The 20,303-nt window shown below is 40.3% G+C and overlaps 1 protein-coding gene across 1 annotated transcript in view; it reads left to right on the top strand.

The window, feature by feature from the left end:
- The window catches only part of CSMD1 (CUB and Sushi multiple domains 1), a 1,614,989-nt gene that overhangs the window by 1,418,164 nt on the left and 176,522 nt on the right, over positions 1–20,303 (top strand). The window contains exon 41 of the mRNA XM_063099815.1: positions 6,655–6,864. Within this exon, the coding sequence (XP_062955885.1) occupies positions 6,655–6,864 (210 nt within the window). The remainder of the gene's footprint in view (positions 1–6,654; positions 6,865–20,303) is intronic.

Here is a 20,303-nt window from a genome sequence, read left to right as displayed (position 1 = left end):
ATCTGGGGCAAACTACCGCTGCATCTCTGGTGGTGTATAGCGTTTCTTAAATGAGTGAATTTCTTAATCTCTGTAACTGAAATAACCACCTAAGATTGTGGTGAGGATTAATACAAATAATTCAGGCAAGAAGTTAGCACAGCACTTGGCACATGGTAAATAACATAAAAAACAAAATTTAAAAACCCACTTAGCAATTTTTGTATTATTATTCCCAATATTTTTACTTTCTCTTTCAAATGAATTAGAAACATTCTATTCATGAATTGGTGTAAATATTTTTAAAAATTGTTTTCCCAACTTTATTGTTCTATAGTTTCTGAGAAAGATACCTTTTGGTTTATTTCTATATATTGTTCGTTCATAAACTATTATGCAAGAGAATAATTCAAGAAAAATCCAATTAAACCAAATTATCTGAGTTCATGATCAATATGTATAAATCTGAACAAAATATTTATTTTAAGAAAGGCTGAACATTAAATGGTACAAAATATTATCTTTAAAATAATGTAAAATCTTTAAAATATTTGGTATTACATAGTGTTGGAGTTTAAAGATGATCTAGAAGAAAAGTCAAAAAGAAACATTATCTCTTAAATTCTACATGCGTATAAAATAGTATGAATATTCCTAGCTTTTAGAAATAAATATAGTTATGCTTCAGAATAATTTTAGGTTAAATTTAAGTAGTGCACCAGGTTTGCCTGTGATAAGTTTTATAACCTATAAATATACTTCCAAATACGAAGCTATAAATTTGGAGGCGAGGCAGGACAGTGGTGGTTGGTTTCCTGACATAGTGAACATTTGGAGTTTTTCTGCCCCTGCTAGGAATTCTTTCTACAGCTTAAGTAATTTTGACCATTTTGCAGACTCTGAGAAAATATTACTACTTAGTTTTCAACTTCACATCAGTTTTATAGTTGAAAACTCTTAAGTTAAGGAGTTCTATATATTCCTAGTCCTTTTTAATTTTTACCTTCTATCCCTTGTTATATTCATTATCCTGTAGCTTCAACTCTCCCTTCTACACACATGACATCACTAGTCTTGCTCTCCAATGCCAAACCTCATTTCAGCTGCATGTGTAGTATTTCATCTGGGTCATCTGAAGGCGTCTCAAGCTCCATGTAGATTCCCCTATTTGATTCCCAATTGCAGCAAGTTTTCCCCAGAATCTCCCAAATCATAAGCAAATATCAGATCTCTCCCCTGGAAATTTTGAGAAAAGAAGTTTGGAGTTGAGACCCAGGAATTTGCATTTAACAATCAAGCCCACCAGAAGTTTCTTATTTAAAAAACTGAGAATATGGCAGAGGTGACCACAATATCTTCTAATTATAACTTCTCCCTCTTTGATCTTCCATATTGTGTCCTATTAGTAACCAAACCTTAGAATGATTCTGGAATATTTCCCATAATTACATCTCAGGAAAGGGCCCGTGATTTCCTAATGGGGCAAGCAGGGAGAATAGGAAGATAGGTATTTCTGCTGATGTCTTACCTAGAAAACTTCTGCTGCCAGTATGATCTTGGTAATCAAGTTGGAAAATAATGGTAAGAAGATACTTCCTCCTTAATACTGAGAAAAGGAATATACGTGGTAGGTAATTTACATTGATAAATACGGTAGGTTTAACCAGTTCTTCCTAGTCAGTGTGAAATGACACGTTGCTGTCACTACTCTGCATCTCCCCAGATTTCCTCTTGTGTGCGTGTGTGTGTGCGTGTGCATGTATGTGTGTAGGGTGGTCTTCTACTAGCCCTCTCTCTTTCATGAGGTGTGGGAAACAATATTAAACAATGTTTTTTGGGTTTTGTTTTTGGTTTTTTGTTTTTGCAATATCACTGGATATTTAATCAGGAAACAGACATTATGGGAAACTTACTTAAGACCCAAACAGAATTTCAGATTTATTGTAAATTGTATCTACGTCAACTTGGAACACCATGTAACAAGGAAGGTGATTGCTTAGTTCAGTGGTTCTCAGATTTCACCATGTACAAGAAGCATCAGTGACAGTTGAGTAGTTACAGTGTAAATTCCTGGGGTCTGTGCCCAGACACCCCCACTCAGTACCCCTGGTGGGATGAGGCAAAGAATTCTGTGTTTTCACATAGCGCCTCCAGTTTGGATGCTAGAGTCAGGCTGCTTCAGGAAACATTTCTCTTACTATGGAAGAGTATTTTAAATCTAAGTAAGATGACAAATGCACAAAGATTTTCATAGGATTTTTACAAATATTACTTAGGATAAATTGGCATAAAAATATAAGAATTGTGAGACTTTTGCCAGTTGGAAATAGAGATAGAATATTACTGAGTATGAAACAGAATCAAATTTTTAAAGTGAATTACAAAAATAATTCTACTATTTTTCCAGAGTGTTCTGGTATGTAATTTCTGTTCTTCAAATAGTATTTCTGGTACCTGAGTATAGATCCCTGTTTCCCTGATGGTCAGTCTTAGAGTCTGGTTTCTCAGGGCATGGCTGTTACATTGGCAAGCATGAATGATTTCAACTCCTCCAGTTACTGTGGATAATAAAACTTTCCAGAGTATGAGACATCATTGCCTTCTCTTGAGGAATAATACATTTGATGGTTTTCATTCACGGAGGATTTCATTGGGCATTTTGAATCTTTCCATGCAATGAGACGTGCATGGGACTGCCTGATAGATTATCCAATCTCTAAGTTAAGCAGCTACTAACTAAGTCAAATAATTCTTTTGATTAATCCCATTACCCCCTCCTCGGTCCCATGCATCAATCAGCATTTTAACTAAACAGGGAAAAGTGAGTGGTTGCTTTGGCATCATGTGGAAACCACCTTTGTCTTGCTTCTCTCATTGTTCATTCCAGGGCCAACTATCCTGTGCGCCCTGCCTCAGGCACATGATGCAGCTCTTCTCCCAGAATGATCTCTGAGATGCTGGCCAAAAGTTTCTGAGCTATGGGCATTATGTTTTGTGGTTGCTCACGATTTGGGGCTCTGAATTTAGCTGAATAGAAATCTTAGCTCTCTATCAATTACAAACTTGCACAAGTTACTGAAATGTTTTTGAACCCTGTTTCCTTATTTTTTAAATGAATATAATAAAATATTAATCTCATAGGGCTGTTTTGAAGTGCAAACAAATGCCTCACATAAAGAAGGCATTTAAATGTTAATTGTTTCTTGTAACTAAACCACATTCTCTGATGATTTTATGTCCTTTTCGTTCCTTTTCACAGGCTTGGGTTTCTGGTTTATGTTACTTTTTCAGAGCTCAATCAACTCAGGATTTCTGTCTCTATTTTCTTGAGAATGTCTAAGGGCACAGTTAACAGAAATGCAACCAAGTTTTTTCTGCTTTACCATTACCTTTTTATTTTTTTTTTAAATGCACTGCACTAATATTGCACACAATGCTGTTCACAATTAGCATGCCTTTGGACCATCTGGGGACATAGGGAAGATATAAAAGGTTCTTTGGGATGTTCTCTAAATACCATGACTATTTTTCTTTTGCGATAAGTTTATTACGCACAGAAGATGCTAAACAGAGCAATTAATATTCACAAGTTCTATTGACTAAAAATGAGGCTTGACTCCGAAATCATAGTCACATTATTATTCAAAGTTTTGTCAAAGCTCAAAGGCAAGGATCCTTTGTGCAGGTGACTCTTCACTGACACTTAATTTTCCATATGTGACTATAATCGGATGAGAATGTGCTGTGTAAATTCCACCAAAGAGAGACGTTTAGATTGATTTTCTTATTGTAATATTGCATTTTTCTTCGTATTCTGTGAGATAATAAAAGGATAACTAGTTTATGCTTATTTCAATCCCTTCATTGGGGCTTTGTGTTGTCAAATGGGATGCAATTTGCTGAAAATTAGATAGCTAAATAATTATATTTTAAGTCAGATTAGAGCTGGGTTCCATTCTATTTCCTGATGTGTATTAGGTGGTTTGATATGTGGCCGGATACTTTATCCTGCTTAAAATGTTAATTTTGTTCACAGTATCATAATTGTCATAATGCAATTTCCATTTCAAGTTTAATTCCAAGTCAGTGAAGAAGCCACTTTCATTCTCTCCTATACTTTTGAGACATTGGCCGTCTTCAGTGTTTTACCCCTTGATCTGCTTGCTGTCTTTCATTTTTTTGTGTGATTTTTGACTTTGTCATTCCATAAATTTCAAAATGTGTCTCTGGATAAATACATCTGAATTCTACATATGCACATCTGAAATGAGCATATTTAAGCCATTTTCCTGTTGTTTGTTTTTAAATGTTCTGATCTTGCCCTGGTTTTCCATTCTGTCCGGTACTTTCTGAACATGAAGAGAAACGTTGGTAATTCAACGTATATTCTTGGTGGTTCTCATGTCAGCTTCTTGATACCACATGGTAGTGACTATGTGACTGGTATGTATGAAGCTCTGTAGACCATGTGCGTTTAATGTCCCTAAAATAGTCACACACACACACACACACACACACACACACACACACACACACACACACGAGTCCTTAATACATTTTATTTATTAGTAACACAATTCTTTTTTGTCATGTTTGTAGACCATGCAACAGTAGGTAGGTAAGGGGACAAGTCAGATACTGGTGTGTAATCTACTAAGTGATTAACTAGCTCACCTGTCACAGCATGTGGAAGGGACAATTAATTCAGAACTGAGAGACACAGAAGAGCCACCAGCCCTTCTTTCCTTCCTCCCTTCCTTCCTCCCTTCCTTCCTCCCCGCTTCCTTCTCCCTCCCTTTCTCTCTTTTCTTTCTTTTTTCCCACTTGTAAATTTCTTTAAACCGAAAATATTTGCTGGAATTCAAGACAAAAAAAAAAAAAAAAAAATCCATTATGGCTTTTTAACAAAGAGCAGTATTTGATGCTGTTGAATATTTACATTTAATATTTAAATTTAAAGTGTTGTTCCATCTTGGTTATCTAGAGTGGACAATGTTTGAATGTCCAAGACAACTGTAGACTGGGGTATTTACCTGACTACTGATGTGCTACTGGTGTATAGACTTGGACTATGTGATATGAATCTAATTACTCATTCTAAAAGGAATTCAAATTTTAATTAGTTTGTTAAACATCTTTCTTTTTCTTCTTCTTTTTTTGTTTTGCCTCCTCTGTCTCTTTCTGAAGTTTTCTACATCCCACTTTCTTTTACTCATCCTCTTTAAATCTAGGTTGAACAAATTTAATACAAGCCAATGTTCTCCAAGAAGTAGTGTAATGTTGTTAACATCATGAGATTATTAGCTCTTGTTGAGCCTGTTTGAATGCTAAACCAGAAAAAATGAAAACTTTATCATTGCTCCCAAGTCTGCCCATCCTGGCGTTTCACTGGACACAACACCGACCAGTTCTGAGCCTTAGTTTGCTCACCTATGAAATTATGAAAATAATAATGGTTACCTTCCTGGGAAAAAAAGTCAGTAAGATGGACCCCAAGTGTGAGAGTTGACCTTATACTGTGCCCAGCCAGAAAGAGCCATTATTTCCTCTGTTCCTCCTCACAAAGTGTTTTCCATAACTGATGAAATTGGGGGAGTTTTTTGTTTGTTTTTAATATGACTTTAAACTTTATTGAGTACTTTTAGGTTTTTCTTCTCTACAACTCTTTACTTGAGCTTAAGCTCTTCTCATGTATCAGAAACAGGAAAACTGCAACACAAAGGAAAGCTCTTCTTGTATGTTGGGAGAATACTCAGTAATAGTTACTAGTATTCTCAGTTTAGGTTTTACTGACCAACTTAATTTTGTGGATTTATGGAAAGACTAATATCTTTGGAGCTCTGTATAAACTATTTAAATAAACTAAAACATTGTAGACATAGTAGTCAAATAATTTTTTTAAATGCCATAATACCATTGCAAATGACTCTAAATTATTTTATTTTTATATTCTTGTAAATTATCAGCCATAGTGTATTTAGTACACAGATCAATATACCAGAAATATCAGTCACTTGGTCTTTGGTATGTTGGGCTGTGCCAGGCTGTTAGATTTAATTGTGAGAATTATGGTGGGTTTTATTTGATTGGGTTTTTTATAACATCAGTAGTTTGCTTTAAATGCATAAAACAATTAAAATTAATCACTTACCAAACTGTTAAATCTCTTGGTCATGGTATAACCTTCCAGTTAGAGTAAAAGCTATTTTTAAAGTTTGTTGCATGTTTTTAGGCCAAGAAGCCATTCTTCCTTGGTAAAGCCATAGATTAACTTGTGGATGAAGTCATGTATGATTACAATCTTGTATTTATGATTGTAGTAATTGTAAAAGCAACGGGACAAGATCATTTCCATGCATATGTGTACTAATCACCATTCTAAAAATTATACCTGTTTGTCTCTGTGGCACAGTACTGGTAATATTCGTATTTCACAAATAAGTTGACTTAGAGACATTAATTACATGAACAAAGATTATACAGCTAGTAGTGACAGAGGCAAAATTGAACCAAGGTCTGCTTTGATCCAAAATCTGTGCTTTCCTCCACTCTGCCATTCTCTCTCATAGAAAGAGATTTTGGGGGGAGATTGGTAAGATTATAAGCACTTTTGAGAAACATTGAGTTTATAAATGTTAATATAAACTTCCATTAATTTTGCATATTTTTTCATAGGTGCACATATTCAGTTTCTGAATTTTTCTACCGAAGCTAATCATGACTACCTTGAAATTCAGAATGGACCTTACCATACCAGCCCGATGATTGGGCAGTTCAGTGGCACGGATCTCCCCTCGGCACTGCTGAGCACAACGCACGAAACACTCATCCACTTCTACAGCGACCATTCACAGAACCGGCAAGGATTTAAGCTTGCTTACCAAGGTAAGTAATAAAAAAAAAAAAAACTAAGTATGCTCCTTACATTTAAATTGTATTTAAATATGCATCTCCCTTTTTGGTTAAAAACATGTAGAGCTAGAATAAATTTCATTCAGTGGAATGTTGGTTTCTGATTAGTAGTGAAGCCACTGCTGTTCTTAAGCATGCAGGTGAGCACGCAGACATGAAGAGTGTGACTAGGTGGGCTGTCACTTCAGCTTTTTTTTTTTTTTTTTTTTTTTTGTCGTTTTTTTTTTTTTCGTGACTGGCACTCAGCCAGTGAGTGCACCGGTCATTCCTATATAGGATCTGAACCCGCGGCGGTAGCTTCGCCGCGCTCCCAGCGCAGCACTCTACCGAGTGCGCCACGGGCTCGGCCCTCACTTCAGCTTTACCAAACTCCATCCCACCTCTCTCACCCTCTCTTGTGGCTGTCGTCCATCACATACCTGCCTGGTACCATCCATATCTTCTCATAAACTTCTCACTCCCTCTTGGTGCTTATTCCTCTAGGACACAGGGAGTCGTAGGATATAGGGAGTCACTTAGTAATGGAAGTGAGTCTGGCACAGTCTCGCGTGTACTCATGTCTTGTCTCAGTAGGAGACAGTGGCTGCATGTACTATTCAAACCACGTTCAAATTATGCAAAAAAAAAAAGAAAGAAAGAAAAGAAAATTCAGCATCTGAACTTTATCCTTTTTACATCCATCCAAATATGTAGTCTCTAAGGAAAGTTTGAATCAACCATGATCAAAACGTTTTTGACATGTGAAAAAGTTCAACATTTTCATTTCATATAAAATAATTTAGCTGGCCTTTTCTTGAATATTGCTAAATCAAATGAAATTGAAAATGTCAAATTTAGGGCCTATTTTTTTAAAACACAGCTAAATCACTTGCTTTCCTTAATTTCGCAGACTGACCTCGGAAATAGATTGAGTACTGAACGAAAACAAATTTTAGTACTGAAAGAGGCTAGTATTTTTTGATGGATTCAGACATTGTTAGTTAAATTCTCACCTAAAATATAAAATATAGGCACAGATTTTCAAAATTGAGATCTCTTAAAATAGGAATCCAGGTAAGAGGAAAAACGAATGGGAAATAAAGGCTAGATCAGTGAGCAACGTGTTCGTAGACATTGCCAGAACTTCTTTATGTGTACTCTGTGTTTTTCATTGTTTCTCCTCTTATTTTTTTCCTTCACCTCAGCAAACAGTATCACGTCCTCTTGAAAGGCATTCACACACACACACACACACACACACACACACACACACAGTCTTACATCCATATTTATATATAATTTTTAATGCACCTTCCATCCTTTATCTCCCTCTAGCTTCTACTTTCCAAGAAACATCTTCTGAAGGATGCTCTACACCGACTCAGTCTCCACGCCTCTTCCACACTTCTCTCATTCATTCTTACCTGGCATTTAACACACCAGGCTGTGGACACGATCTTCCATTTCAGTAGATGTGCCCATCATGCATCATTCCCAATACTTCCTGTTAGCTCCTTACCCCTTGGCTTCAGTGTCAACACAGTCTCTCTGTTATTCTACTAGCTCTGCATCGATCTCCGTACTTTCTTTGTTTCCTTGTCTTCTTCTAAGTGATGACTTTAGGTACAGGACTCAACTGGAATTCTCCTATATTTTTGTCATACAATTTCCCTGAGTGTCATCTACACTCCTGGATTCAGTGACCATGATAGCCATTCGTAATTTATAACCCTGTGTCTGTGTCTCCAGTTCAAGTACTCTGCGAGCTCCAGAATGGGATGTGTATCCATTACTCCACATCTCCGCTGGGGATCACACAGGCACTTGAACTGCGTCCAAAACTGAGCTCACAATTTTCCTTCTCAAGCAAGCTCTTCTCCACTCTCTGCCTCTCACTAAGCACACAATGTGATATCCCTGGAATCCTGCCGCTTCTGCCATCTGCCACCACCACCAGGAGTCCTAACCACTTTCAGATCTTTTTCCTAGAAAATTGTCCCACTCTTAAATGGTTTTACCACACTTATTTTTCCAGCTTCACTCATCTCTCCAAAAAGCAAACGTGATCTGTCCCTATCTTGATGAAAGCCTTTTCCAAGCTTTCCTATATTCTTAGAGTACAGGTCAAGCTCTGTAAGGAGCCTAATTCCCAGCTGTCCTTTCTGCACTCTCTTCTCACCCTCTGAGCTCAGCATACTGCCCTTCTGAAGTGCTTCCAGGAGCCGCTATCCTTTCTACCTTGGGGCTTTTACACATGTAGTAATCTCAACCTGGAATTTCCCCTATTCCCCCTGTTCCCCACTCTCCTTCAGGTTGTCATTGGCCTCTTTATATGTAATATCCTAAAGGAGGTGATCTCTAATTACCCCGACTTATTAGGAACATGATGTCACCTTGGGTGTCTGTGTGTGGTAGCCAATAGTGCTGCTCACCAAGTCTTTCCCATTTTCCCCCTGTCTAGACTCAGGGTATAGATGCTCCTTCAGGACTAAGTGTGGTTGCATGACTTGCTTTAGCTGATGCAATTTGACTGAGTGTCATTTGGGATGGAAAACTGAGGAACCAACATTTACTGTGTTTTGATGGTTCCTGGGACATCTGGGTCCAGTGGAGAACTAGAGACTCCTGCCATCCCAGCCAGGAGCAAGAAGGGGGCTTTCATATTTTAAGTCACTGAGATTTGGGATATAGTTACTATGTTATAAACTAGACTAAACAAACAGGCATACCTAGGACTTATTAAAATCAGGAGTTGATTGTATATTTATGTGTTTAATAGACGTCTTAGCAGAAAGAATATGCTTGAGGATGGTAGCAGTCATTTCTGTTCCTGCCTCTGCTCTGAGCTCAGCAGGATGCACAGCTCCTGCTCATAACGTCCCCAGCACATCATCGTGAATAACCGTGTGCTCCGAGCTCAGTGCTCTTCTCCCCGCACACTGAGGGACTTTATGCCATGCTGCATGTGCATTTTAGGAAAGCACCTGCGCAGAGCTTACTTTTATTAGACTGAGTTCTGTGCTCTAGCTTCCTCATTAAATTAAATCTATTTTAGTCACCACTCTTAGCAGATATTGCCAGCAAAACTACTCAGCTAGCCTTGTCGAAGCAGATACTGGCACAAATACCATGTGTCCAGTCTTGGGAATATCTGGATTTGCAGCAAGCTTCTTTATGGGATTGTGCTCTAAGCCAAAGAAGTACCATTTTGGCAAATATAGTGGGATTTTCAGTTCCTATCTGGAAATATGACCTGATGACTACCTCAGGCACTGGCTGTCCTACCCAAGTGTGCAAATACTGTCACTCTGCGAGTACCTTGAGTATAGCTGCCAATATTAAAATGTTTTCAACACCAGCACCATTCTCTTTTTCTTTTCATTGCATCACTTCCATTCTCACCACATGCCCCAAAGGTAGAAAATTAAAGGACCAGAATTATGTGGCTGTGCATTTTGTAATGGATAGATGACTTCATGCAATTAGTGAAACACATAAACATGAAAATGGAGTCTTGATCAAATTCTTGGACTAACCTGGGTTCCATAGATAAATTGAGTATCAGTAAGTAGTGACTAGATCTCATTAAGTAAGCAGGGAACAAAGCTCCAGATTCTTCTCTCTGAGTCAGCTCTCTCTGTAAATGACGGAAACCTGACTCAACCTAGTTCAAGCAAAAAGTGCAAAGTTGAAGCCGGACGAAGTTAAGCATAACCGAAATCTAGGACTCAGTGACATCAGGATTCTGTCTGCTCCTCTTCTGGTTTTCTTAGTCAGCTTTTTCTGTTCAAATACACATGGAAGATGTGGCCCCAATCTAACCATACCCCAGTCAGCAAGGACAGGGTCTCTCTTACCCTAGCTCAATTGCTGCACATTTTGGGAACACATTCTTAGTGAGGCAGTGTGGGTCATGGGTCCCTGCCATGTCCAGTCACTGAGCCCGGGTGGATGGGCATTATATGTTAGCTCTACCTGAGTCACATGCTTCAGAAAATGTGACTAGCAGGCTTCATCAAAGGGCATAGTTTGAGAGGAGGAGAAGCAGTTTTCTTCCAGAAAAAAAAAAATAATAATAATAAATGTACCACTGATCTGTCATGTAATTGGATTAAAACTCTATACAAACGAAATATTTGTATGAAGGAGACTTTTATTAGTGCTTTCAAACACACACCTCATTTATTCTTCTGAAAGCATTATTAGTTGGTCTGGAAGAGCTACTTGTCTCTGTTCTACTGTATTTAAAACAACACCAATAACAGCTGTTATTCATTGAGCACTCATTCAGTGCAACACCCTGGGCTTCCTGATTTTCAAAAAAAGATTCTAAGGGTGTGTGATGCCCATTTTACAGATGAGGAAACCAAGGCTCAGAGAGGTTGAGCAAACAGTGGAAAGTTGTGCGGCTGTGTGTGGCACAATGATTAGAAATGAAGTCTGTTAGATGCCAAAGTGGCCACTATCAGCCAGCCTTCTGTATCTCTACTGAAGAAAGGGAATGAGAAGGTTTTTGGATGCTGAGTTGAGTGCTTTAGCCACCATGCTGACATGCGAGACAGTGTTTAGATATAACGGAGCAAGCTTATCAAACCCAGTTTCCTCTTGCAGTTCACAAAACCTGTCGACCATCCATGAGCTACAGAACACAGTGACAGGGAAAACCCCATCTCAGTCTTCAGGGTGCAGACATGAGCCCCACTCGCTCATCTCAGGTTCTGTGGGTCAGATGTTCTCTATAGATGCTTCCAGCACTTGCCTTGAAATGTGGCTGTGAGGTATTGCCTCGTGCCCTGTGGAGCCTGGGGTCAGCTGTGGCTCCCAAGCCTCTTGCAGTTCTGGGGTGTTTATTCAGGGACTTCCCAATTTCATGGCCCTTGGACATCAGCAGCTGTCCCCATGACTCATCTAGCAAACACTTCCATAGCACTTTCTAGGAGTTTTACAAGGATTCAACAATCCTGTTAGGGCTTAGTGACTGGTCCCCTGTTTACTAGTGAGGAGACAGAATCTGACAGCGTGGCCTGGCGTGCAGGACCAGGCTGGAGCGCAGGCTCTCTGGCCTGGGGTCTGTGCTTGGAACCCGTGCACCCCTGCCCTCACGCCACCACCTGTGGGCTCCCCTGCAGCCACCTCCTCCTGCCAGCCTCCAAGTTTTGCTCCCCAGCCCGCCCCTCCCCGCTGCAGACCTACAGCCCCCCCAGGTCTGGGCTCCGCTCCATGGGACCCTCTCATCACTGGTAGTTGACGGGCTTTCCTCTCCCCACCTGATGCTGCCCACCCTGCTCCTGACTCACAGGGTTACCCTTCAGTCTTCTCCTGCGGCCAAGGCACCCACAACTCCTGGAACTGGTGACCAGTTCAGAACAAATCAGGCTTAGCCAGGAGAGACTTTTTTGGGAAGGATTATTGCAGAGGGGAAGGTGATGCTGGCATGTGTGGGGGGATCTAAGGTGACAGAGAAGTAGCTGGTCAGTCGTGAGATCTGCCTGCATCTCAGGGTTAGGAGAAAGTGGTTTTCTTTTATAGAGAGGAGTAACAGGGCCAGAAACCGGTGGGGGGAGGTGGGAGGAACAACAGTGGCAGGACGGGATCCTGGGTACATGTGGGAATGTGCTATCCCGAGCAAGCGCTCTCTCTTGAGCCTGGCAGGAGGGGCTCAGTTCAGGCAGAGGCGGGCCATGCTCAGGGGTCTGGGAGAACCATGAAGCTCAAGCCAGGTTTGGTTAACAAGCACTTTGTTCCAGTTGATCAGTAGTGACCAGCACTTCAGCTAACCTTGTATGAGGCGAAGAGTGGGAGCTTGGAGGTCTGGGTCTGGCTCGTCATAGTGAGCCAGAGGCACCATGAGTCTCATCTAGGTCTCATAGGGAGGGGCTTCTTCCCAGAGAACACAAAAGGGTTGGGGGTGGTTTTCTAACCTTCACTATTTTGTAGAATTATGGGTTGAGGTAAAATTTGACATTGTCACTTGGTAGAGAAAGGGGGTGTTTGAGGACCCAGATTGTGCACCCAAAATCCCATCAGCAATTTCAACACAGAACCCTGGGGCCTACCCAGAAGCATGGGTTTCTTGAAAACAAAACTATGCCTGTACAGAAGATTCCACTTGACTCTACTCAGAGTTAAAAAAGAAGATGTTAAATAATTGAGTATGCAAAAATAAAAAAAACTGGAGGAATTAGGAAGAAAAGTGGACTCTGAAGGGTAGACATAGAAAAACGCAATCATGCATTCTTTTTTCTTTATTTTCTATTTGTTTAATATGTGTTTATTTATATTTATATTATTTATTTTTTTATTGTCTCCTGATAATAAAATCATACCAGATTACTTTGTTCCTATTATCTGGCTGGGGAAAGGAAGCTCATCTGGAGCGATGACTATTTCTTGGAACTAAGTTTGACCTGAATATTATAAAATGAATCTGTAAAGAAAAAAAGAAAAAGAAGAAAAACCCCTTGCTCTCCTTATGGACAATGTCTTCTACTGTGGTTTGGCCAAAGGGAAGGGTTAGTGAGAGGTAGCGTGTTGCGAAGGGGTAGAAATGAAAGCCTGCGCATGATTTAGAAAGAACTACACAACGAGGAAGACAGTCTGTCTGAGATGAGGGCTAAGGCCACAGATGTGAAGACCCTCTCCCTCTCTGGCAGTTTCTCATGTGTATTCTGTGGGACTTCAAGGTCTTCTGTGACAAAAGGGTTCTGTGGTTAGACAAGTTTGAGAACACTACATATTATATCCTGGCTTGCTCTTGAAGATATATGTTGCACATCAATAAATAAAGACCCTGAGAAGTCTTATAGCAAAGAGACATTGTTCTGCTGTTTAATCCATCATTTTTCAAACTTATTTGACCAAAAAGAAAACAAACCATTATTATAAAACTTCTTTCCAAAAAGACCTGCAGAGATGCTAATTTAGGAGTTGGGCAGAGAAAGAAGAACCAGCATGAGATTAGAGAAACTCAATTATTTACTTTGTTGAGGAGAAAGTTGAAACAGAATTTTGTTTTCTATTGCAGTAGTGGGTGGGCTGGAGGGTGCTATAGAGTGAGGGTGTCCAGCAAGTAAGGGTCAGGGTAGTGAGGATATTCCCTTTATGAGGACGGTATAGACCACACTCTGGTAACAACTAGAACCCTTCATTAAATGATCAGCAACCAGATCCGCTTACTGGGTGTGAATTCAGGGTCAATCATGTCTCTGCTGTGTGACATAGGAAATTACCTAACATCTCTTTTCCTACTTTCTCATCTGTAAAATAGGGTAATAATAATAATAATGACAACAAAGGCTCTTCTAAGAGTTAAATGCCATAATGCTGTGTGAGGCTGAGAAGAGTGCCTGATTCAAAGGAAGAGCTTTATAAAAGTTGGCCACTGTTATTAGTACTGCTGATTAAACAATGCCAAAGAATTAATAGCATAGAAAGATTGGAACCAAATCTAGAAATGTCTAATAACCAAAATATTCTTCTCATGGGGCCTTTTTCGGTGTAAGGCAAATGATAATATGTTTATAAACTGACGATGTAATAGTTTTCTACCAGGGAAAAACCCCAGGTTCCGTGTGAGCAGAGAAGACCACACCATGTGTTCCTCCAACACTTCTGTGGACGTCATGCTACATGCAGGTACTTCCAGATTGGTAATCATGATTAGCTTTCATGGCCAATCCAACCAACAGAGCAAAAAGACAACCTGAAGAGTGGAAGAAAATATTTGCATTCTTCAGAATTTTAAAAAATCACATGCTGCTGGACTGAAATTTTACCTTTTCTACAAATGTGTAAATAAATATAGATCATCTTTTCTTCTATTAGGAAAGTTCCGTGAGTGTCTGTGACAGCAACACTCCTCTCTGGCCAGCCCACCCTTATCCTGTTTTCCATCCTTAAGAGTTACCTGTGGTTATTTAAAATTCAATTTATAAGTTTACAAATTCAGCTTTAAAGTGATTAGGTGACCATCAGAAAACGAATAAAAGAAGAAACAAAATTCCAGTAAATCTAAAGTTAAGTTGTGCAAGTGTCTCTGACATGTATCTGAAATAGCAAGCATAAACTATTACTTTAGCATAATTTTTCCTCAAGTTGAAATTCCAGCCAAATGTAAACCATACTTGAAGCACACAGCTCAAGACTCACAGCTGTCCAGTGATACGCTTGTGGTTTTCTATACCTGTTTCCGGGCTTCTGTGACTTATTTTACATTTTTTACATTCTGATGAAATCCCATGAAGTCTCAGTTTCTTTCACTATATCCACATTTAAATTTTTTTTCAGACTGCCTTGGTTTCTTTATTTTAAAAAGAAGTTCTGTGTGATTACTACTAATTTATTATGGGTACTGGGTTTGGCCTTTGTAATTTCTGAACCACCTAAAACTTTTATCACAACTTCCCTTTCCATAAAACTTAAGCAAAGAGGCATCAAAGAACAAAATTTCAAGAAATTGAGTTTAATGATTTAATTGTCTTTATTAGAAATTCATGAATTGGTCAGCATCCCATTTCTATAAAATATATAGGTGCTCGGTTGGGCATGGCAGAGTAGTTGGTTTTATAACGTAACCTACAGGAACAAGAAAATGGATTGGTTAACGTGAGGTTACTTCAGGTTACTTTTCTTACAGGTTAAGACAGAGGAGTCTTCCTTACCATGCTGGCTGAAGCTGAGTGGGCCCCTTTGCAGTTGGTTGCTCTGAATCTCCAGTTTTGGAAAAACTGGCCTGTTTAGGGATATTCCTCTTTTTTAAAATTTCAGTTTGATTATGAGGCATTTAGCATGAGTGACCTATTCTGATTTGGTCTGTTGAGGCCTAGTACAGGAACTAAGTCCAAAACAACGACATCCCTTAAATTTTATCTGACACAGGAAAAAAAAAAAAAATTACGTAAAAAGAAACATCAAAAAAGTTTTTAACCAGATATGTAAAGTTCTTTCATGTGGTACTGATATGCAAATGATGTTTATGATTCCTCCTTCAGTCAACACTTTGCACGTTAAAAGAAGCGTTTTACAACTATACATGCATATATCTACATTTTAAATCAGTAAATTTTTCTTTTTAAAGTGCACAACACACATTCTGGAAGTATTATGTAATATGCATCATACCCAATTATCATAGGCTTATAAACATTTTTAGTTTTTACAGCATCTTTAAGAGGTCATTTTTTTTTTAATTCTCATATCCTCTGTTTTCTTGTACCTGAGCATTAGTTACCAGGAAGAGTGTATTGTCTTAGCCTGGCAGATGATGACTAGAAGACCGTGATATAGAACAGGTTTAATTAAGGGAAAAGTGCCTGTTCACAGGCAGCTCAGAGAGTGGCTGTGACTTGGATTGATTTTCCATGACCCAATACAGAGCTTCCCCACATGGGCTGTCATGTGAAGGCATCTCGGAATTGGTGTTACTCCTGGAGTAAAGGTCCCTGCATATGCCTCAAAGATTCCTTGCTTCCAGGCCACTCAGGCCTGGTCAGGCTAGCAAAAGTCAGGGTGCCTTCAGTCTTGGCACATGGCTTGCACCATCACAGCTTTAAGGATGAAGAATAATTTGGGCCCAATTTCCTGAGAAGGGGCATGTAATACTGCAGAGATTGTGAGACTGAAGATTTCCTGGACTACTCTGCACCTGAACCTGGCATTACATAAATCAGTTGTTTTCCAAAGGATGTTTTTAGAATGCATGAACATATCTTATTTATTCCAAATTCAGGTTTTAAAAATTAATAGAAACTAAAGACTGGAGAGTTTTTAAGAGGTGGGGTAGGGGATCATAAGCCCTCTGTGTTTGCTAATTGGCTTTACCCAAAGGAGAAGTGCACTTTCTCCTGTCTTGATGACAGAAGATAGTTTTACAACTTGGTGTAGAAATGCACCCAAGTTAGGCTCCTCCCATCCCGCAGCAACTGGGGAGACAGAGGCTGTATCTTTCTAGAAGATGCATTTCAAAGGGTTCTTCCCTCGGTCCTTGAGAAAGACTGTCTTGGGTTATAAAACTGGCAAGAGGCTTTTAAAAAGATTTGCATCTCAAAGGAGCAGAGAAATAATTTATAATTACAAGTTTTATAAAGTAAATGCTCTGAGAAAAGGGAGGTCAGGAGCCCAGAATCTGGAAGAAGCCTACCCAGGCAGACTTGGTCATAAATGTTAATCCTAATGAGAAGCACAGAGGCAGACTTTTGCCAGCAGGGGATATTGATGAATGATGTCAAGGTCAGCAGCTCTGCATCTCACTTTCCCTTTTTCGTCCTTGCTGTCTTGAGGGACGGACAGCTCTTGCACCTCAACTATCAGGTCCACGTTTGGATAGGAAGTGGGGAAAGGGGTAAAAGCTTCTTGGACTTCCACCCTAATGACTTTGCTTGTGTTTTATTGGCAGAAGCTTGCTTTGTAACTATCCTCAGCTGAAACAACAGCTGGGAATTGTATTTTTTCGATCCAGGAGCTTATCTCTCCTGTGAAACTCAGAGCTCTAATCTTAAAGACAAAGGCAAGAGGAAACACGGGGGAGGCCCAGTGCTGCAGTAAGAAAGCTCCTGTCTACAGTCGCGTGCACACATCTTACTTCTCTTCTAAAGGCTGGTTTTACATTTGAATTATCTCATAGTAGAAATTATCAACTGATATAAACAGTCCCCAACTTAAATGATTCGATTTAGGGTTTTTGACTTCATGATTGTGCAAAAGCGATATGTGTTGAGTAGAAACTGTACTTTGAGTACCCGTGCAACCATTCTGTCTCTCATTTTCAGTACAGTATTTGTTAAACTACATGAGTGTCTGGCTATGACAAGCTACTGCTAAGCTACGGCTAAGGCCTGGAATCCTCACAGCACCAATTTTCTAGCTCTTAATCCTGTTTATGACACCAGTTGTAAAGCTAAGCAACCACGCTAGTTGTCACAGCTATTTTAACTGCTGGTAATCCTGCACCGACCGAGCCGGTAGTTGAGCTAGAGCTGGGTCTGAACTCCCAGGCCCCTCAAGCCCATTCACAAACTGGGTCATAAACCCTTCAGACGCTATGCTGGGTCAACAGACCCCTTTACTCAGGTCTATGAGCTAGGCAACTGGCCGCATGGTCCTTGGAAGCTGCAGGTCTGGAAAAACATGGCTGCACAGGGCGGGTGCCTGAAGCAGTAAACACCAGCCAAAGCTGAGCCGCCCTGCAGACACACTTACTCCACCCACACACACAGTGTTTACCGAACTGCCCCAACCGGCCCTGAGGTAAGGGGAGCCTTATTAAATTATTCTATTTTCCCAACAATCCACCCCTTCAGGGTCCCTCACCATACAATCTACAAGTTCAGAATCTTCCCCGATGTTCCCTTAGCAGAGGATAAATGACCCTTACATTTACATAACCTATTGTCTGTTCAATATGCCTTAAGGCTTGCAGTTCTGTCCACATGTCCCATTAGTAGTCACCATTGGTGTGATCCTCCATGCAAATCCTGCAGTCATACTGAGGGGAAGTTCAATGCATATTCAGCAGTCCAACACATTGATCATGTGACTCTGGTGCAGTGCCTGCTGCAGCCAGAACACTACAGGCCAAAAGACAAAAGAGTTATTGGTAACAACAGGGGAAGTTCTCGCCCCTCTGGTAAGATACATACCAGTTTACCATCCTCAGAAAGAATGGTTGCAGGAGTAGGTATCTTACCTGGTATGAGACCATACTTTATCTGCTAACACTCTTGGATCTGTAGGTTCTACATGTAACAGTATAGGGAACTCATAATTGGCCATAATGATAATACAAATGTGCACTTTGGAATAGAGCACTTATCTGTTCCAGGCCATGTCACGTTTAATCGAGGAAGCCGGGTAATTGTCACCTAAGGTGAAACTTGTAAGCTTTCCTCTAATCCTTTTCCCCAAGGCCCTATTAAACCTACCCAGCGTATATGGGGGCTTTTATTCTCCAAGGCCATTCCCATTGTACTATCTGTCCCTGTTGCAAACAGTTTCAGGCCGGTAAGAGAATATTTTCATTCTTGCCATATCCTGGCTTCGAAAGCTTATCTTGAGTAGTGATTTGCAGCTATATAGGTGCTGCAGCCCAATGCAAAAGAGCTTCTACTGGAGAGGGTCCACCCTTGCAAGGTCTCTCATTTAGAATCCTGACAATTGGCCATAACAGCCGTCCACCCCTTCAGGGATGGGTTTGGGTAGATAGCCTTAGTCCCTTTTTTAAAAGGCCATTGTACTGTTCAATCATTTCCTCTGCCTGGGGATGATATGGCACATGTAACTTCCACTGAATCAACAACTGGGAGGACCACCTCTGAACCCCATGTCCAGTAAAGTGGGTTCCATTATCACTCTCTATAACTACAGGCTGGCCATACATAGCAGTAAGGCTATTCAGTGACGTCACAGTGTTTACGTGGTCTGGGGCCTTAGAAGCCCATACAAACAGGAGACCAGTAGTTGTATCAACAGCAGTGAAAATGTATCTGAGATTCTCTGACCTTGTCAGTGGTCCAACAAAGCCCATCTGCCATCTAGTCAGGGGCAACCTTCCTCTAGTTATTTGCCCGTCTGTATGGGGCATCTGCTGGGGGTGTGGACTCTCTTGAGCACATACTGGATAAGAATGACAGGCATTCACTACATCTTCCCATTTTATAGGCAAGGCCCATCTTTGAGCCGCCATCCATATGGTTTTGCTTCCAGCATGCTGCATTCATCGATGTAACCACCAGGCTACATTAGTAGCTGGGGCTCTCTCCAGACATCTTACCTTAGCCAAGGCATCAGCGTCATCATTTCCTGGACTGGCTAAGAGGAAGTGTCCTGTGACATGGAAAAGAGTTACTTCTTTCTCATGCCCCAATTCCCATAACTCTTGCCAGATGACTTGTCCCCAGAGAGGTCGGTGGCCTACCATACACCGTTGATATTTCCAAGTAGAGATCCAAAGGGTTAAAGCTTTGTACACAACCAAGTTGTCAGTACAGATGGTTAATGGCCCAGGCTCATTCTTTATCATCATCCATACTGCTGTCAATTCAGCCCATTGACTGTTTTGTCCTGTACCATTTTCATAGCATATGGTATCTGTTAAGGGATGGACAGCAACACCTGTCCACAATGCTAAAGGTCCTATGCTAGAGCCATCTGTATACCAAGCTTGCTCTGCAATAGGTGCCTGTCCTTCATGGAAAGGTGTAGCCTCCACCTCTATGGGTGATGTGTCAAAGTTTCCTCCACAACCTCTCCTGGGCTAGCACAGTTTGCAACTCTTTGGACAGAGGACTCATTGACACAGTGCTCCTTTGTTCTATATATGCTCCCCATTTAGACAAAGTGAGAGTCTGAGCTGCACCCATTTCAGGGTTGGTGGCCCATGTGCACAGCCAACCTATTATGGGGTATGTCATCCTTACTAGGACTTTGGCAGTTCCTGT

This window comes from Cynocephalus volans, chromosome 1 (assembly GCF_027409185.1).
Source record: "Cynocephalus volans isolate mCynVol1 chromosome 1, mCynVol1.pri, whole genome shotgun sequence".
NCBI classification, from domain to species: domain Eukaryota; kingdom Metazoa; phylum Chordata; class Mammalia; order Dermoptera; family Cynocephalidae; genus Cynocephalus; species Cynocephalus volans.
Note: the sequence above shows the minus strand (reverse complement) of the source record. Positions and strands in the feature narration are given on the sequence as shown.